The 21133-nt window shown below is 38.4% G+C and overlaps 1 protein-coding gene across 2 annotated transcripts in view; it reads right to left on the reverse strand.

The window, feature by feature from the left end:
- Window positions 1–1930: 1930 nt before the first annotated feature.
- LOC110066283 (uncharacterized) overlaps window positions 1931–21133 on the reverse strand; it is a 120241-nt gene continuing 101038 nt past the window's right edge. Inside the window, exons 1-12 of one of the 2 annotated variants that reach the window (XM_089271262.1) lie at window positions 20251–20384; window positions 18826–19658; window positions 16855–17225; window positions 13369–14110; window positions 12865–12961; window positions 12030–12279; window positions 10209–11012; window positions 7483–8722; window positions 6904–7008; window positions 6215–6471; window positions 5612–5879; window positions 1931–4789 (exon numbers count right to left, since the gene is read on the reverse strand). In XM_089271262.1, the coding sequence (XP_089127388.1) occupies window positions 4767–4789; window positions 5612–5879; window positions 6215–6471; window positions 6904–7008; window positions 7483–8722; window positions 10209–11012; window positions 12030–12279; window positions 12865–12961; window positions 13369–14110; window positions 16855–17225; window positions 18826–19603 (4935 nt within the window). In that variant the 5' untranslated portion in view covers window positions 19604–19658; window positions 20251–20384 and the 3' untranslated portion in view covers window positions 1931–4766. Of the gene's footprint in view, window positions 4790–5611; window positions 5880–6214; window positions 6472–6903; window positions 7009–7482; window positions 8723–10208; window positions 11013–12029; window positions 12280–12864; window positions 12962–13368; window positions 14111–16854; window positions 17226–18825; window positions 19659–20250; window positions 20385–21133 lie in introns of those variants that run through there. The other variant, XM_089271263.1, reaches the window with a different exon arrangement.

Here is a 21133-nt window from a genome sequence, read left to right on the forward strand (position 1 = left end):
ATCTTCTCAAAGATGTCGTGGACATTATCTGTTCCAAGAAGCGAACAGTTTTCCGAGACCGTAGCTCGAGGAAAACTGTGAGCTTTGAGGACCAGATAATGTCCAAGGACAAATATCCGAGCATACTTTCAAAGTCAAATGGAGGCTATTGTGCTTATACACGTGTAGTTTTCAGATATTCCCCAGTCTTTGCTGGGGAATATTCGGTCACGTGACGCGTTTAGCCCAATTGTGCTCGAGCGAAAACATTTGATGAATTATAAACTCGGATATTTGTCCCCGAGACTATCTGTTCCGAGAAGCGAACAGTTTTCGGAGAGCGTAGCTCGAGAAAAACTTTGAGGTTTGAGGAAAAGATTATCTCCAAGGACAAATGTCTGAGCATATTTTCGCGCCAAATGGATGCTATTGTGTTTATCATCCTTCAAATATTTCTCGCAACATGCGCGATTTTGAATAGTGGTGAACATCACTCGGATATTCCCCAGTTTGAGTTACGTAGCAGTGTGTCTTTGTTAACAAAATGACGGCCGCTTCTTCGCGTTTTCGCAGTGTTTGTGACGTGGATTTAGATAAAGTTTTGAACGACGGTAGATTTATACTGAAACAATTAGATTATTCACTCTCGATTTCTATGCATGATAGTTGTCGAGGGCGCAGCCTGAGCCAGTCAACTTTAACACATAGAAATCAAGAGCAATTAATCTACTATAAATCTAATACCATCTAAATCAGGTCTCCAGATACTTAGATAACGCAAAGAAGCGGTCGCCATTTTGTTAACAACTGATACTGCTACGCTACTCTCTGTCTACAACAGAATAGATAGTGAGTAGAGTAGCCAATCAGACAACGGCATTCGTGATAGAACACTAGTAGATTGATAGCAAAACTCGACAGAAACACGGTACATGTATTCTATTTCTTAAATAATATATAATTTATAAAAATACATAATGAATGAGCCGAGATCAATTTTTTTTTTCTAACTGTGGCTATCGATCAAATGCTGTTTGAAAGCTCCAATGCGCTTGGTCCTCAAAAAACAAAAAGACTATAGTGTCAGCTTATAAACTAGTTTACAAGTTTAAAGATTCTCTGAGAGCCAGAAGTCCGTAATGAGCCCATAAAATAGTGAGATTCCAACGACCTTGAAACCATTTGACGGTCAACATTGAACTGCCTCTTTTTCGGACGGTTTACAGCAAAAATTGCAGTTTTCTGACGGTTTTCGGTTAAATTTTGGGCTGTTTGACGGCTGACGGTTAACCCCATTGAGACCCTCGTAGATAGGGCTATATTTTGAGCAAGTTTATTTGTTAAAGTAAATATCTTTATGTACTATCTTCTATTCCAAATCTCAGAATGAGCATCCGTTTATTATTTGCTATTCTAAATCTAATATTGAGTATTCTTTGTTTTTATTTACGACTGAAAGGACAATTTGTTAGGAAAGTCATGGGAGTAAAAAAAATATCCCTCAAAAAGAAATTTGAATAAAACAAGGAATTCTCTTTCCTAGCCTGCGAACAGGCTCACGTTTGAGGAACACACGTGCAAGCAGCAAAGTTTAACCTCGTTCCCACGGTCCACCTCTCTCACTCTTGGGAGGAGGACAGAGAGACCCTGGGAACAACAGAGATCAGAGATCAAGGCAGGTTGACTTCCTTTCTGCACCAGACTCCTCGCTCGCTGACTCGCACTTCGCCAATCACGCGTGTGACTCAAAGGTGAGCCTGCTCACAGGATATCTCTTTCCTGAAGATGAAAACCAATGCAGAGACTTCTGAGAGGGACTGGAGGCTAGCTGGAGTTCTTGAATTTACCCAGGCCACTGCACCGACTTCCAACATTTATTTGCTGAAATGAAAACACAATTTTGCCGTGTGAGTAATGCAACAGAAGTAAACGGGAAATATATCACATTAAAGCAAATAAGAAAATATTTTCATTCTTCAAACCATATTATTGTCTTACTTAATATCCCAAATTTCTTAGAAGGACGAAATCCTGTTGTAAATTAAGGTTGCCATTTGATCTTTAATTAATTTTGTCACAACGAGGAGAGTAAATCCAGAATCATCAGATAAAAAATGACAAAAACTCAAAAGATTTTCATGTTAATGCTGCACAAGGGAAAGAACCCTGTAAGAGAGCTGACTCGTCTCCAGTCTTCTTCATACAACACGTGGCACGGCACAAGGGAAAAAGTGCGAGGGGAGCAAGGGGTACCCATCTCACCTTGCGGTTCCATCTCGCACTGTGCCGCGCACTGTAGGAAGTTGTATGAAGACGAATGGGGACGAGTCAGGTAAGAGAGCGCCCACTAAAAGCTGTGTTTCTGACTCGACAGCAAAACAAACCAGCATCAGCTGTTGACCAAATGATCATGTAGAATTTCTTCCTCTGGAATTAAGTTTGTGTATTTCTACATGTGTATCAGAACAAATCAAGATCTTGGTAGCAGAGGGTTGTCAATAGTAACTGTTCCTGAAGCTGTTACTGACCTGACTGAATTGGAGGAAATTGACTTGTCAGATAATTATCTGGAAGAATTACCAACAAGTATTAACAAGCTGAAGAATCTGAAAACGCTGAGATTAGATGAGAGCCAGTTAAGAGAACTTCCTCAAGCCATTGCTGAGTTGAGTAACCTGACAGTGCTTAGTGTGAGTAACAACCAGTTGTCTGTTCTACCTTCCAGGAACTAAGGGGACTGTACTTGAGTAGTAACCAGTTGACTATGTTGCCTGATGATGTTGGTGAACTGAAGGAGCTGGAATGGCTGGATGTAAGAATGGAGACTGGAGACTGGACTTGAGTAATAACCAGTTGACTTCATTGGCTGATGAGATTGGTGAACTGAAGGAGCTGGCATGGCTGGATGTGAGTAACAATGAGCTGACAGTTTTATCATCACACATAAAACATCTCAATAAACTCTGGGTACTGTTGTGGGGTGATATCCAGTTGACTACATTGCCTGATGAGATTAGTGAACTGAAGTTACAATTGCTATCGGAGATGGCGTTTTAAATCTTAGTAGCCGAGGGTTGTCAAAAGTTACTGAAGCTGTGTCTGACCTGACTGAATTGGAGGAACTTGACTTGCCAGATAATTAATATCTGGAAGAATTACCAACAAGTATTACCAAGCTGAAAAATTTCTTAAGGCTGACATGAGAGGTGAACCAGTTGAGAGAACTTCCTCAAGCCATTGCTGAGTTGAGTAACCTGACCGTGCTTAGTGTGAGTAACAACCAGTTGTCTGTTCTACTTTCAAGGAACTGACGGGGCGGTACTTGAGTAGTAACCAGTTGACTATGTTGCCTGATGAGATCGGTGAACTGAAGGAGCTGGTAACTAGTGTTACATGATGTGAGTAAAAAGAAGCTGACAGTTTTATCATCACACATAAAACATCTCAGTAAATCTCAAATAGTCCTGAATACCGGACTTGAGTAGTAACCAGTTGACTACACTGCCTGATGAGATTGGTGAACTGAAGGGGCTGGAATGGCTGGATTTGAGAATGGAGACTGGAGACTGGAGACTGGACTTGAGTTATAACCAGTTGACTAAATTGCCTGACAAGATTGGTGAACTGAAGGAGCCGGAAAGGCTGAGTGTGAGAATGGCTTACTGGAGACTGGACTTAAATAATAACCAGTGGAGACTGATAAATTGAATGAGCCCATAGTATTGGATGTGGGTAAAATCACGCTGACAGTTTTATCATCACACATAAAGCATCTCAATAAACTCTGGGTACTGTTGTTGAGTGATAACCAGTTGACTACACTGCCTGATGATATTGGTGAACTGGATGAGCTGGAAATGCTGCTTGTAACTAGAAATCCTGTAATACTGGAAGAAATGAAAAAGGTTGTGAAAATACAGAAGAAGATTTGAAGCCAGGCCTGGCACAAAACAGTATGTGTGTAGACCTGTACCTCTTAGGGATTCTTTTCAAAATTTCTGATGAGCATCCCTGTCTTTTTTATATGGGAGTCTCACTCCTCCCCAGGTCTCACACCAAAACAGTGGCACAAGAAAAGAGAATTTACATTTAGATTAACAAAATAAACCAGGGACTATCCTTTCTTTTTATTGCTGAGTTTTCAACAGGAAATAGAAAAAAATTTATCTATGTTTCTATTGAGCTATAGAAAACTCATGAAAGATTGAAAGAGCTGAAAAAAGTACTCTCCTAATCTTTCACTTGTGTTTCTATGAAACAATTACCGGTAGATTATGGGCTGAAGATTTCTATTGCATGATAGTTGACAAGGGCACAGTCCAAGTGAACTATCACGCACAGTATTCGAGAGCAAACAATCTAATTATTTTACTGTAGTATAAATCTACAAGTTGTTCTAAAATGTATCTAAATCCTTTTCACAGACGCCTCAAAAACACAAAGAAGCAGCCGCCATTTTGTCAACAAGTGCACACTGCTACCCTACTCACTGTTCCATGTTTGTTGAGGTCTTGCACGTCATAAAATAAACATAATCATAAAACAACTTACATTTTGTTAGCACCAATGCTTGCATGTATGAAGTTCTTGTGTTACCTTGTGATGTTGCCACTAAACAGAACACTCATGTTCACCAGCAATTCATTGAACAATCTTTCCTTTGGCTTATTACTATGAAATCTATTTACTACCAATCTTTGTAGTTCTACTATCTTGCAATTCCTTGATGCTTTCTAAATTGAAGTTTGAAGCTAAGTCACAAGTTGCTTTATTGTCAAAATTTGATTCTAATCAGACTTGCTCTGCAAACCTGCAAAGAGATTAAAAACAAAACTGAATAATCAGATACTAGTAGCAGCTCTTGAATTGTTGTTCAGGTCCACATGAAGGCAGGCATTAAATCATTCTACGATGATGAGAGTGCAAGTAACCTCCCTTAAGCAGTTTGGTGAGAATTATAGAAAATAAGAAAAACCTGATGATTCATAATATTATGCAACACAGTGGAGGATAAAAGGTCTACATCTTCCAAACTTATTTCAATCTACTCACAATTTTGTCATAGTCCCTGTTATAATATAAACAGTATTCTATCAATATTTTTTCTTGACCTTAGTTGCATGATCTGATCAGCTGAAAAGCCATGTAGCAATCAGAAAACCATGTTCTACTATTTCAAGTGTGTTCAATCAAAATCATAAATTAGTGTTTTACAAGCCTTTGGCTTTATTTGTTAAATTAATTAAAGATAATTTCTCTTGAAAAAACAAGAAAATGATATACATGACAAACAGATATGTACACAGTCATATAAAACACTAATCATAAATTAGTATTTTACATGACTTATGGTTTGATTTGTTAAATTAATTAATTATATTCTCTTGAATAAACCAAGTAATTTGCATTCCTAGGAGAGATACAAATTTGTTTACAATCATGAAAAAAATAATATTATAAATGTCTGAAAAAGAGGGACAGTTTACATACCCAGGAGAAATATAGAAAATTATATACATGACAAACAGACATGTCAACAGTCTGAGATAGTACGTTTTACCTTGTATGGGCTGCAATCATATACATCACTAATAAACTGTCATATAACTCAGTGTGTTGTCCAAAGTCTCACCTTGTTTGGGTTGCAGGCTGACGTAGTGGACTTCATGAACATGGCCTAACACAAGTGGGTCGGTGCTGATCACATGACCATCAGGCCTGATAGTAAGGTCATGGTGATTTGACTGACTGCTGATCACGTCAATGTAGGTTTTATAGTGGTTTGCAGTTGCATACAGAATCACGTGATCGCCCCATGTGCCATCTTGCTCCATGTTTGTAAGATAATCAGCCCATGACTGATATCCATTGATGAAGTTAAACAAATCTGTTCCATCAGGCTGTAAGAAGGGAGAATAAAAAGGCTAACTTTTAACGAGGTCAGTACACACATATACGTGTGATGGCAGAAATGTCCCTCCCTAAAGTTAAAATTATGTATAATGGAGAACCAAGTATTGAGATCTTGTTTCACAACAAATTATTTTAAGGCAACTAATCCCTACAGGTTCATGGTAATGTCCAGTTTTCTGCCATCTTATCGGACTGCAAGTCCAATTCAAATGCTGACACAAATGCTGGAGTCTGATCACTTGGAGCATTATTTTTCCCAAGCCCCAAATTATTGTTTAAAGATATTTCAATCCGAAACAACAAAATAAAACACTAAACTTACCAGTTTTGGGTTCTTTCTGAGGTACTGCACTATGGATTGTCTTAATTCTCCATGTGAGATCTCAATTCCTTTCACAAGGTTCAGTTGTTCAGACAGCGCATGAAACATGCAGTTCCCTGACCCTTCATTGTCAGAAATCACAAAGCCTTTGTCTGATGCAATCTTCTCCAACTCTGCTGATAGATCAGTATTACTGTTGACCTTGCTTACATCGCATTGCATTTGCTGAAGATTCATGAACATTTGCCCAAGCAGATCTAAAAGAAAAAATATGTAAATTAAGGTTATTGCACAAGGGGTACTCACTCAAACCTTTGGCCTGGATGGAACGTGCCATTTGTTACTTCAAATCCTATTTGAAACCAAAAATGACAGTGTGTAGTCTCATATGCACAGCCCCATGGAAAGATATTTATGATATGGTCCTGGAAATACGCTTTCAAGTTCTCTATGTAAAAGAAGTATACAAATCAATTACCAATTCTGAGTAAAAAATTTACGGTATCTAGAGCAACGAGGCAAAATCTGAAAAACTTTCAGACCAAAAAAGCTCAAAAATCAAGCCCTTTGACTCCCACACCCCCATATAGCTCATTTCTGGGAGTAATGCCTCCCCCTGTTTCGTTCCATGTTCACACTGTTATTCCGGAAAATATTGCTACATCCTAGTGTTGTTGCTACATGTTTACCTGGGGGTAGTGGAGATTCAATTGTGATCTGTCTTGCTGCAGACTGTGCTGAGTCTCTACACTGACTTGTGAAATATGCTTCATGTCTTACAGGTTTTTCTGAAGCTATGAAAAAGAATTAATCAAATTAATCCATCTGTCCCCACACCCCACCAGCTTCTCTGCATGCTCCCCTTTAATAGGAAGACAAGGCAACTTCACTTTGACCCCCCAACATGCCCCAACCCAGTTTTGGAATATGTCTGGACCCACCAGACTGGAAAGTACAATTTCTCTTGTCAAAACACTTGGTAAAGAACTAAAAAACTAATTGAGCTTTTCACAGGGGCCCCTTTTTGTAGAGAAAAAAGGCGTTATATCTTTACTAGGATCCCCATCACCCTCACACCCTGACTTTGAACCATACCTGGATCCACTTAAAGTAAACATTGTTCTATAAAACTTGATAAAAGGGCTACAGACAATTACTGCATCATTCTGTGGATATCTCGTGAAACAGATATGAACAGGAGAAAACAACACCACAAAACAAATCCGGTGAATCTTACTAATGTAAATTTATTTAAATCAAAGCCTTACCATTAACCAAACTCCTCATCTTCTCAACAAGGGCTTCACACTGTTCCTTCCAGCTGAACTTCTCTTCATAAGATGTTCGCAGTGCTTTAATCTCTTGCAGTCGCTTTGATCTGTCTTTCAGACTTATTGCTTCAATTGCCTTGGCCCACTCTTTAGGGTCAGCAGAATCCACCACAAATGGCTTGCCTAGTGGTAGAGTGCGCAGTGTATCTCCAAATCCCGAGTTTCCACTCACAAGAATGGGAAGACCAGCAGACAAGGCTTCCAATGCAGTTAATCCAAATCCCTCTGTCCTGGACGGCATGATAGCAAGGTCAACTTCACAAAACAACTCTTTCAATTTTTCCTTGCTTTGTATAAATGTTCGGACAATCAACTGATTTTTAGAGATTCCACTTTGCAGCAAGTTTTTGGCAACTTCATCCAGTTTCCCCTCAGGTGCCCCAACAAACACCAGAATATAAGTCTTAGAACTGTCTTTCAGTTCAACTATTGCTTTAGCAGAAATGTCGTATCCTTTAAGACTGAAGTCTTCAGGATCACCACGGCCAAAGGTCAACACCTTAAAGTTGGCACCCTCTTTTGTTGCTTGTCTGATGTCTGAAAATTCACTGAACGTGCCAGGAGTCAGCTGAATGATATCTTGGTGTTTCTCACAAGAGCGCAGATAAGATGAGTATGCTTTCTTCAACTTGGGTCCAATTGTGACAACTGTATCTGCCAATTTACACAAGTCTACTTCGGTTCTCTTCTTCTCTTCACCTTTGGAAATGGCCTTTGGATAGTCTTTGAACATTCCAAGTTCTTCAGGAGCAGTATGCACTACTTGCACCCACTTACAACCGTGCGACTCTCTAATGACCTGGGCTTGTTTACCAAGCTTCCCTCCATGACCCACTATGATGTCAATAGCAAGGTCTCTTGGTGGGAAACTCAGCCAGTCAAGGGGGTCATCATAGCCTGGACGTCTCTCTGCTTCTCTAATGGACACTTTGTGGCTTTCAGCAGTCCTCTTCCCTTCTTCAGAACAGGAAAATTGTGGGACTAAGAGGGTGACGTTTACTTGCTCATCTTGGGCCAATTCTGTGGCAAGCTGTCTGTTTACGGTTGACAAGCCTCCTTTAGATGAATCCCACTCACTGGCCAACAGAGTAACACTCAATGCTGTATCAGATTTCCCTTGATTGTCTTTTGCAGGTGCATCTTGTGTAGTGGGAACTCTGGCAGAAGGACTCAAATCCTACAAGAGAACCACACCTACAATTAAAGCTGGCCTCCAGATCAAGCAGTCCGGGTTTGAGACTTGGCAGGGTCACTGTGTTGTGTTCATGGGAAACACACTTTGCTCTCACAGTCTCTCTCTCCACCCCAGTGTATGAATGTGTACTATACTGAGTATAGCAAATTTTAGGCTGTGGGTAACCCTGCACTGGACTAGCATCCTCCAAGGGGAGGTAAAAATACACCTACTGCTTAATGCTACAGGAAATTAGATGAACTCTACCAGTATGGGACTTTTAGCCTGATGAGGACTTTTTACAATAAAAGACACAAAAGGTTTACAACCAATTAGCAAATAACTCTCTGTAGCATCTTAATGATTATCTTCAACATGAAACAGTCAATTTTAATCTTTTGCAATTTTTATAAGTAACTGACCTTAATCAAATCATTTCTCCAGAGGTATAATTTAACCTCCGCAATGAAATGTGAAAAGTGATCTAATCAACATGACACCAGTGTGGGACAAAGAAAAAAGAAAAAATCTGACTCAGATTTTTACTTTGTCCTGTGCTCGTGTCCTGTTGATTAGTTCACTTTTCACATATATAGGTAAGGTAGGTAGGTTAAGTCTGTATATGAGTCAAGTGGCCCATCAGGCTGGAGCTTATCCCGGTTTCTGTAGCATGAAGCGACTAGGAGTATTTCTACTCCCCCCTGGATGGGATGCTAGTCCATCGCAGGGTTACCCCCAGCATTAAGTTCACCGGTACCCATTTATACACCTGGGTAGAGAGAGGCACTGTGAGAGTAAAGTCTTACCCAAGTACACAACACAATGTCCCTGGCCAGGGTTCGAACCCGGACTGCTCAATCCAGAGACAAGCACATTAACCATGAGGCCACTGCACCTTCCTTTCACATCTATAGCATTGCAGTAAAGACCGGCAGGCAAAATAAATGCTCTGGGGGTGGATGGAGTAGAAAGAATTACTTGAGAAAGGAGCAGAACTCAAGGAGGTCCAATGCCTCAGCCACTAAACATTTTTCTCAGAAAAGCTTATACTTTCGGATTCCCTCCATACAACAATTCGTACCTCAGGAGTTGCTGGTGCCCCTTTGACATACTACAGTAGACAAAGGAAAGGTTACCCAAACCCTTTGGACTACACTGGTAGAATTTCCACAGTATCTTGTGTAGGATCCTAAATGAGTTTTCACAGGATCTCTTTTCATTCTCCAGCATCTTAACTAAAACACCATTCCTAGTTATCATCCTAACAAATCCTTCAAGATCTCACAGGATCCTGTGATGATTTAAGCCATTTTATTCTTGAACTTCTGAAATCACTACCTCCTTTCAGACACAGCTCGCCTGTATGGTGCTTTAAAGGAATTCCAACACCAACAGCCCCCCATCCCCACCCCCCAAACACAGGTGAAACACAGATCTCTTCTCATTAAGTAGATTTTCATTAAATATATAGATTACATAAATCACATACCTGGTTAGTTTTTTTCAACAACCATTTCTCCAGGCCACGGACAGGGTGTTCTTCATCCCAGGGCTTCCTAGTACAGATCAGTGGTTGATCCTCTTTCATTTTAAGGAGGTGGAAGCACTCCTCATCGACACATGACACTCTTCCATGGTTTGAACACTCTTGACCAGCCCCATCTCTCCCTTGATGACAGTATGGGCAGGCTACACACAACTCATACTGCAGTCCGCTCAGGTATGGCAGCTCCTGTGACAAGGTTTGCAAAGTTCTCTCCACAAACTCCCGAACTAGTGTAGGTAGTTCTTCCGACTTGTCTGCTGACACCTGATGACTTTGTGTTCTTTGCCTTAAGATGATCTTAATGAAACTCTTCTTGCAAATGAGAATGAAATTATGGACTTGCTTCCCAATAAAGAAACAAGCTCCATTTTGGTACAGCATGGGGTGCTCCATGGGCCAAGTCTTCTTACAACACCAACGAATGGTTTGCGACACCAGCTGTGAGAACAGACCATGAGGGACAAAGCCATGCACAAAGTGGAGATACAAAGGACAAGGATCAGTGTGGGATGGCTCTATTTGACAAAAGTCATCAGGTGATGGTTCAAGTTGAGCTGGTACAAAGTATTTTACATCACTTGGGGAGGGTGAGAACTTGGCAATCAAACCAAACTGCTCCATCATGTTCAAGATGTCATCTTTGATAACACCTTGTTGAATAAACTTGGAAAAGACATGATCGACGTGTTCCATGCAGAGGATGCCGTTTTTCCTCAGTTCATCCCAGTACTTGGCATGTACAGGATCCTAAGAAAAATCATCATAATGACAATTATAAGTACATGCATAATGCTACCTGGCTACTTTAGCCACACACGAGGCTAAAGACTATATTGACAATGGCAAAAACTGTAAGTACACTTATCAGTCTCTCAAATAGGGAATGCTTTTATGTCAAAACTACATGTAACAGTTACTTATTAAAACCGAGATTCTGGAACATACGTTCATTTTAAACATATACTGAGAGATGTTTCTTCATGTAGTACTGACATTCCTAGCATATGATAAGTTCACTGAGTGGTCCCAACGTAGATATAACAATACAAAGTAATGTGACAAAATATTTAAATCACCTCCACTCAAACATGTTGCATTTAAGCCAACATGGCACCTGCATTCTTAACACACCCCCAAGACATTAAAACGAGTTTTTGCAAAAGCATTAGCCTTTGTTATTCATAACCAATACTCCTTTTGTAATGCATTGTTATGGCCAACAAAGCAGGACTCCAGCTCAAAAAAATCCGTTATTTAAGCTCAAACAAGCTCAAACAAATGCATGATTCCACGCTAAGCAAAATTCAAATCAAAACACAGAAAATTAACAAGCACAGTTGGAAAATACAGCTTTGTATCTCTTCCTCTGAAATAAGGTGTCCTGGTGTTGACAAGATGGCAAAAAAATTTCAACACTATTGCATCAAACTATCCCTAGTTAGCCCAAAAATTTGAACCTGTTCACCCCTATACAATTTGAAAATATTTATATTTGATATTTAGTTTTCCTAACTTGGTAGTTAATCAATTAATTTACAAGTATCTAATAGGCACTGCATCATGTAGAATGATATCATTTTCTACAGGGGCCAAATTAATAGAAAGATGAACAAATACATGTTTGTGTATATACCGTAGTGTACATATTGTAACTTAATGTTTTTCAGCTATACAAATATTAAAAAAGTGACAACAACCTCTTGAGGAAAAGATCAGGTAAAGGTTAAACACTGAAATTTCTAACATTGAAATTATTTTACCTACCATTTCATCGAAGTGTGGAATAGTTATCAGCTGCTTCAATAGTTCAATCAGCCACTGAGCCTTCAGAACAACTGTACTGCGATGCTTGATAATCATACCAAGGCCATGGTAGAAACTGATCATGCCAGCAAACTCATCTTCATCTTCTATAAAGCAGTACTTTTTGGCATAGCTTTGGAGTTGCACCAGATTTATGTGAAAAATCTGTTTGGCAATCAAGGCTTCAATCACCTTTTCAAACAGAAGCCATCTAAAAGAGATCAGAGAAAATGAATCACATTACATGACAAGCCATTATTTGTACTATTTACCTTGAAGATCGCCATAGTATCCACAAATGAACAAGTTTTGATTGACGGAGGATAACTACTTCAAATCCTTGCCATATAATATTAATGTTCTGATGGCTTTCATTTCAAATTGCAACTAAAATGAGAGTGCAAGAACTATAAAAGCAGATTTGTCAAGATCACACATTTGTATTCAAACAACACACATGTGTATCCCTACCTGTGCACACGACAGTTCTTAAAATTTGATTTGCTAGTTTACGAAAGCCATCAAAATGTTGTCACAAACAGAGGTTTCATTAAGGCTGGGCATCCAGCAAATTAACTAAGCTGTGACAATTATATTTGTCCACCAAATAGAAATTGCATTGCAGATAAGGGATGAATTAATTTTCTTTTGTTTTATTCCCCAAAGCCTCAGAGCTAAGTTAAGATTTTAATTATAGATTGAAATTGGCCTATTTCTTCGCCTCCAATGTCAGTGCAACAATACCTTGCTGATTTAAAAATACTCAAAAAAAAGACTATAAGTATTTATTATTTACCTGACTGGTATCTCCTCCCCCATATATGGCTCCTGTCTCAACACCTCCATGATTTTGTTCCGCAGTTCTTGAATGTCATCTGTCTTCCCCTCTTGCTCTAAAAATAAACAACACACATTTTGATACTGATCCTGTGTTTACATATAACTGAGATATCCTTACAGTGTGCATGTAGGTACCTTGTAAATAGGTTCAAATCTGGTGTCATGAGCAAGTAGTAAATTTGTGAGAGCAAGCAACAGTGGCAAGCCAGAAAGAGAGTCTGCTCTGATCTCTGTGGATATTCATTTCTACCCTTAGCCGAGCACCATACTGGTAAGAACCCAAGAATTGCATTTCTTGAGGTCATTAGTTAACTGCTGCCCCCGTGCTGGTCTTCAATTGGATCACAGGCTCAAGCCAGGTTTACTTATTGTAATCAGGAGTTCCGCTCTTAGGCTTGGCTATATCTATATATTAAATAATTAAACAGTTTTACACAGCAAGACATTAGTACTTTAATACCTGTTTGATGTTTTTGTTTCTTTCCACCCTTCCTGATAACTTTCTTTATCCTATTCCAGATCAGTGAGCTTGTGTTATCAATGCTGAACAATGGTGGGACCACATGTTTCCCATATTCCTTACCAGAAATCCTCTTCTGTATTTCTGATTTCATCTCTGCAATGTCTTGAGGAGATTGTTTGTCAGCATGTGTGCCTACAATGAGTACCGGAGGTCGCATATAGGGCAGCCTACTTTCAGCATCAATATCTGGTTCTCCTTTCACTCGTGAAATACTGTGAATTGTAGCAAGCCAGGATAGCAAATTCTCCAGATTTGTTTCTCTGTTTGGGTTTTTCAGAGGAATGTCACAAGTACCTTGTCTAACACACGGCTGAGCTTGCGCAAGTAATGGCTTGTTGAGATTGTGCACTAAAATATACAGTGCACGTGATGATAAGAAGAGTGGGTGAGAGGCATAGTACAGGTGCTGTCCAGCAAAATCCCACACATCCAAACTGGTAACAGATTCTTCTTTAGTGATATCACTTTCAACATGTTCACCTCTAACATACTCCAGGAACTGATGAACATACTTTGTGACATCATCCGCAGGTGAAGTGGTGTTGATCATTACCTCAGGTTCATTCAGCTCAATTTTACTTCCACATTCAGGGAAATGTTCACCATTATGGGACTGCTTTGACATTGCTTTTACTTTTCTTGATGGTGAGGAAATTTCAGAGTCTACAATCTCCTCAACCTAGAATAGATTATCAAACAAAAGAGTGATTAATGACTTGATAATTAAAAGTCACAGGTACTCAGAAATAGACCCTGACTGACAGTTCCATATCTTCCACACACCATGCATACAGATTGAAATTTCCTCTGAATTATATGCTCCATCATAACAAATATTTAATTATAGTTATCTCGCTCTAAGACAGGCAAGCATTAGCTATCTAACTGAGAGAGGTGATCTGATGTAATAGCCCAAAGAAAGTAAAATGAAAGTTAAATATACATTGTGTAGTTCCAGAAAATATCCATACCCCCCCAAGGAAGGGATTTTTCCTATGACCCCCCTGCCCTCTGGATTTTCCAAAATTGGCTCACGAAATGGACCTCCCCTCCCCTCCCAAAATTCCATTTTTTGTCGCACACCCCCTGGAAATATTATCACTCCTTGTGGAAACCAAAAATAAGCTATTTTTTTTAAAGTGCAAAATACTGAATTTTGATCCTTACCTTTTTTTCCCGAAAAATTTGGTGGATATTGTGACCAACACATCGCCAGAAGGTACATCGCCTGCCTCAAACAGGCATATCGCAGAATTTGCGATATGACAATTATAGATTTCATACTGTCAATTCTGCTTCATAAATATTTTAACAAAACAGCAGTTACTAAAAAAGTTAATTTCCAAGACCATTGAGAGAGAAATGCTGAAAAAGAAATGCTTTACACTGCACCAGTTTAAAGCACAACAATCAAAACAACATAATTTTCAGTGCATGTTTTGTATCAAATTTGGGCGGATCAAATCGTTGTAAGTATATATCTGAAAGATTCAATTTTATTTGGAAGCTAGAAAATCAGAACTTTCCTGACCTTCAACAAAGATCTTACTGGTTTTAACGTTTCCAATGGGTTAAGTTTTCTTGCCGTTCTTATGTAATGTCCCTTGCAGCTGCACTGTTATTTGGGCTGTCACGTAGTAGTGCCAAATATTTTTCTTATGCAGTCCTTTGCTCTTGATCTTGCTCTACGAGTTGTGTGAGCAACAAGAAAAATAATTCTTCAATTTGCCAGGCAAGTACACCACAGTATTGTCACAGTGAACATTCATAACTCTGGCAGCGAATTCCAGCGTATGGTTGCCACAGGTTTTTATCGTGGGTACTGTAAAACACGCTTTGTTCCGTGTAAACACAATATGTATATTAAATAATTTTATTAGCAACGGCTAGCTATTTGAGACCACGAGATAAACAATGCTTTGCTCTGCTTTATGTTTTCAAATATCAGTCCTGCATTGGGATTAAAAGAACTCAGATCATATTAGTGATATATTTTTGCTTTATTAATAAATAGTACATGACATTCAGAGGAGAGCAACTTTGTTTGCTACACATCCGAGATGCCATCCATGAGTGATTACAACAACAGACTGCGCCAAAAATACCTTCCAGTTTTAATGAATAACGAAGTGAAAGCTTTTGCTGTAAACCCTTTCTTCTCTGTAATGTTGGAAGATGACTACAACTGCCTATAAGAAGAGTAAAAAGAATGCATTTTCGACTTTTTTGTAGCCGTGTAAAATGTAATTCAATCTTTCTCGCGACAATTGGCGTCGTGTCGACTGGCGGTGAAAATTTGACATGTTGCCGATTTCGAAATTTGCATAATTTCACTTTGCCAGCATTTATTTCTGATGGCGTTTCTTGATGGCATTAGCCTGTGGTAAACCACCTTGTACTCCACCTTCTCTGAAAACCTGCTTGAACCTTGAAAATCTTTATAAAACATTTTTTTTTCTCATTCAAAGTTTTGTCGAAAATGATGTTGCAAGCACCATGCCCGCGTTTGAAAACATTTCAACCTTACACACTACATGGAATGTAAACTAACTTGTGTGAATGGATTTATATTACTCACTACCATTCATGATTTCCCTTAAATTACATTTACTTGAGCTTAAATGTAAATATTATGATTTCTGTGTTATTCAAAATGGGTGTCGAATGATTTTTTTCCCTTTGTCTTCGGCTTTTATGCGGAAATATTGAAGCAGCAAGTCATTTATTTATCTAATTTCTGCTGATTTATATCGCATGCAGCTCACTGAAAAATATATTTGCCTCCTGAAATATAATTGTTACTGTACTGTTTTCCTCGTTCAAGAATCATTGTTAACGAGATAAGAAGTCTGTTATCTACCGATTCCGAATTTCGGCAAATTCAATGTTGATGCACTCTTCCATTTCAAACGTTACTTTTCACGCTTGCGAAGACAGCTTAAAAATGCAACGAAATCTTCCAGCTGAAACAATACAGATAGTAGTGACAGAAGTACCTGGTCAAGTGCGACAGACATATTTTCAATTAGTCACGATTAACTCATCTACTTTCCACAACATACGCTTTGATCACCAGCCGCTACTCGGGAAAATGATGGGACTCTAGCGGCGACAGAATATCCAGCCTAACCTGAGCACAAAAATTTACATTTTGCACTTTAAATTAGCAAGATTTATTTTTTGCGTTCGCAACTCGAGAAGCAAAATGCAAACGAAACTTTACGTACAACTGTATGAAAATTGAGACCAGTCTGGGAAAAAAATTCATTAAGACAACCCCCTCCCCCCTCCAGAAATTCCTGCGCCTTTGACCCCCACGACCCTCTGGAATTTCCAATCCCTTCCGTGGGGGGGGGGGGGGGGGGGGATGGATATTTTCTGGAACTACACATTGTACCTCTAAACATTTAACTTTATTCAAACCTTATGCCTTCTGGGATCATTTCTTTCAGCCCTAAATTCTTTTCCTTCACACAGTTTCTCAACCACTATCCTTGATATATCTTTAGAACACTCTAGCAATCCTGCTTTGTTCTCATGGGTGGAATGCCAGTTCTTAACTTGTTCAACTTCTATTTCACATGTTGAAGCCTGTACTTCAATTCCCTCAGTACTCTGTTGTTTGGGGTCAAATGGCAGGCCTAAGAGACTCTTCTTTAGACTGGTTTTACCAGCACGATCCTGACCAATTAGTAATATGCGGCCGCGGTAAACATTCACAAAGCCATCTCTTAGAGCCTTTTCATAAGCCAGTCGTGCTCTTCGTCCTTCTGCTTTTTGTTCAAATACATGATCTAATATAAAAATTCAAGAAAAATATTCTTTAATTGTCAATTAATAAGATTATAATTAAAGTGTAGTTTATAATTCTTATATAAAGCTTCATACATGAAAGATAAATGTAACCTGTATAATAATATACATGAAAAAATTACTCAATTCTGATTGGCTGAGAGCAGTGCAGTTCAAGTGTAACACCAGTGCAAAAAGTGTAACATCAGTGCAAATTACACATTGTAATTCTGGATTGTGATTGGCTGAAAGGAAGTAGGAGATTTTCTAAGCCGATGATATCACATAAAATGATGACGAATATTTCGTCCGGAAACTTTGAAAACAGTTTTCTCGAATGAGAAAAAATGCCTTCAAGAAAGATCTACCGGCACTTCCTTCACACGAATTTTTTCATGTTTATGTTATTAATAAGTAATCATATGGTTTTTCTCATTCAATTTGGAATTAATTGACAGTCGTGAGTTTGTCAAAAAGCTAAAATTGCACTCTCCGAAGCGGCTTGTGCAATTTCAGCTTTTTGAAAAACTCACTCGTGCAAATTATTCCAAATTGAACTCCAAACCGTATGATTACCTATACTAACATGAATATGGTAAAAAATTAAAACTTTTGTGCTAATAAAGAGGAAGGGAATTTCACACCTTGTAAAGATATTTTTAACCATTTTGTGCATGTGATATAAACATTAATTTTTTTGTGTAAAAACTGCACTCATAAATGAGCTGCATTTCCAAGTTAAAAGTTCAAATTTTAAAAACACAAAGAAACTATGAAATCAGTAAAAGTATTTCCCTTCTCTGCCAATTTAATTTTTTTTTTACATTCTGTACAGTTCATAGTGAAATTATTAATATAAGATGCTCTTTTGGTTAGGGTTTGCCTTCAATTTCACTCAAAACTATTGAATCAAATACTGATAACCAAGCAATATTGGAGAAAGAAGTATTTGGGTAGTACAATTACCAAATTTAATTTCCACAACACCAAGAAATTTTCACACTCCTTGACAAAATTTTAACAAATGTTTTAAAACTCACGAACAGAAACGATGATGCCTATATAAATCATGCAGTTAAAATTAAACTTTCAACAAAAACAATCTTAAATTAGCTATTATTTAATATAATTCTTCTCAGCCTAAAGGATACACTAAATGGCCAGCAGCACATTTGTAATTTCTAAGTTAAACTACATGTTCCAATATTTATTTCATTCACTACACTCCTAAATGGACAAACGGTCGAAACATCTTTGTATAAGAAGCTATAAACCTTGTTTTAACGTTCACATAGAGTCAGTGTCAAACAAAACTTCGAAATAAGTATACTACACTCCTTGACAATTATTTTAAAAATGTTTCACTACTCATGAACAGTAACAAGGATGCCTGTATCATGCAGTTGAAGTTAAACTTTCCACAATAACAATCTAAATAAGCTTCACAGATATATTAAATATACTTCTTTCTAAAAGATACACTGAAAGGTCAGCAGCACATTTGTAATTTTGTAATTTCTAAGTTAAACTACATGCTCCAATATTTACTTCATTCACAAGACATAAAATAAAATACAAATAATGAGCATTTCATATCTTTACCTGTGACATCTGCGTGAAACTTCATCTTATTCGGTAGCTTCACAACCTTTCTCCTTTCTTCCAATGTTAGAGGATTACCAGCCACATACAGGAATAACAGCTCCTTCAGTTCACCAATCTCATCAGGCAATGTAGTCAACTGGTTATTACTCAAGTTCAGTGTCCAGAGTTTACTGAGATGTTTTATGTGTGATGATAAAACTGTCAGCTTGTTGTTACTCACATCCAGCCATCCCAGCTCCTTCAGTTCACCAATCTCATCAGGCAATGAAGTCAACTGGTTATCACTCAAGAACAGTCCCCGGAGTTTACTGAGATGTTTTATGTGTGATGATAAAACTGTCAGCTTGTTGTTACTCACATACAGCCCTTCCAGCTCCTTCAGTTCACCAATCTCATCAGGCAATGTAGTCAACTGGTTACCACTCAAGAACAGTCCCCGGAGATTCTCGAGATGTTTAATGTTTGAAGGTAGAACAGACAACTGGTTGTGACTCACATTAAGCCAGGTCAGGTTACTCAACTCACCAATACTGTGAGGAAGTTCTCTCAACTGGTTCCCGTCTAATATCAGCCATTTAAGATTTTTCAGCTTGTTAATACTTGTTGGTAATTCTTTCAGATAATTATCTGACAAGAAAAGTCCCTCCAATTCAGTCAGGTCAGACAAGGCTTCAGGAACTTTTGACAACCATTTACCACTCAGATGTAAACAGCTTTCTCCATCCTCGTCTGTATAAATCTTCTTCCTCAGCTCCTCTGCTGACATTTTCGCCATTTGTATACAGTGATACTTACGATGGTTTGGATGCTTTCTTACTTCTGATAAGTATCTGAAAACACATGAAAACAAAAATTACAATCAATTCACGAAGCTTCCAGTAATTTTACATACGGGAGGAATCTGATAGAAATCACATAACAATTAGGCTAAGCAATTTGAGTTCATTAGCTGTCATATTTTGGTTAAACAATATAAAATTAGCAAGAATATCAGTATTAATATTAACACAGCCTGCAAGAAGCTGTTATTGAATACAATAATTAAATTTTGAGGACATTTTCAAAACAAACGTCATAGCTTATCGTCAGCTCAGTTCCATGGAGCGATCGCTCTGCGTTAATTCGTCCAACTCCGTTCAAAATCTTTACAGCTTCAACTTTAACAAGCTACCTTCTAGTTAACTTAACTTCCACTTGTGCTTTATAAGTACCGCTCGCTGTTTCACTGCTTTTATGCCATAAATAAGGTGACAAACTTCACTTCAAAGTTTCTGTTTCAAGGAATTCAAGCCGAACTTGATCTCACTACAAAAATTCAGCCTAAATTGCTCATTTACACGCACCAGGCGTAAACAAGCTTAAACTAAAAGCTGGCTGAAAACAATTCGCGTTAATTGAGCATCTGTACATTAAACTTCTTACCTTGGACTGCAATAACAGAAAAGAACCGACTCCTTTCGATGTAACTGTATAGAAGTACTTTCTCTTTCGAGACAGCCCCAAACAACTCCCTAAATACCTCAAGATCTTTGGCTTCTCAAATGAGCCAATCATAACCAGGTGAGAAAGGGTGTGGAGCGGGGAAGGGAGAAGGAAGGGAGAGGATGAGGAGGAAGTGGAGGAAGTGAACGAAGTGGACCAAAGTGGTTCAAATCTAGGCCTTGGCCGATTGTGCTCCTAAAAGTGGCATATTATGCTACTAGCAATGATCGAAATTTTGCCAAATTATGCCAAAATTATGCCAGAATTCCCAAATTATGCTCCTGATTTCCGAAATTATGCTCACAAAAGGACGTAGATTCTGCACATAGAGGCCCCCAAATGCGAAATAACAACACCAAATTATGATGTTTTTCAAATAAACTGTTGTTGTAAATGTATTTGTGTTTTAAGGCAGTTTGTCTAGGCTCGGCCATCAGCTGTCCAAATGCTCGCATCTCTGAACCGTTTTTAAAATGCCTTCAACGACACGCATTGCAGGAACATACTACCTAAATTTAATTTATTTCTGTAGAAAATACACCATATTTACTAAATTTTATGAATTTATGCTCCAAAAAGTGCTAAAATTTGCTAATTATGCCGTGGCAGTGCTCGTTTAAAAATGTCTGCTTTTTTGCTCCAATTATGCCAAAAATTACGCTAGCACAATCCGCCAAGGCCTATTCAAATCACGACTCACGGCTGACCACGAGAAAAAAAAATGCACTGAAGGGGAAAAGTAACAGGTTTTTTTTTTACCGAATAAACCCTTTTACGGACAGACTATCAGAAAACCTGGCATGATTTTTTTTCTTTTTTTTTT

This window comes from Orbicella faveolata, unplaced genomic scaffold (genome assembly GCF_042242905.1).
Source record: "Orbicella faveolata isolate gen_17 unplaced genomic scaffold, um_ofav_v1 contig_34, whole genome shotgun sequence".
Classification (NCBI taxonomy): domain Eukaryota; kingdom Metazoa; phylum Cnidaria; class Anthozoa; order Scleractinia; family Merulinidae; genus Orbicella; species Orbicella faveolata.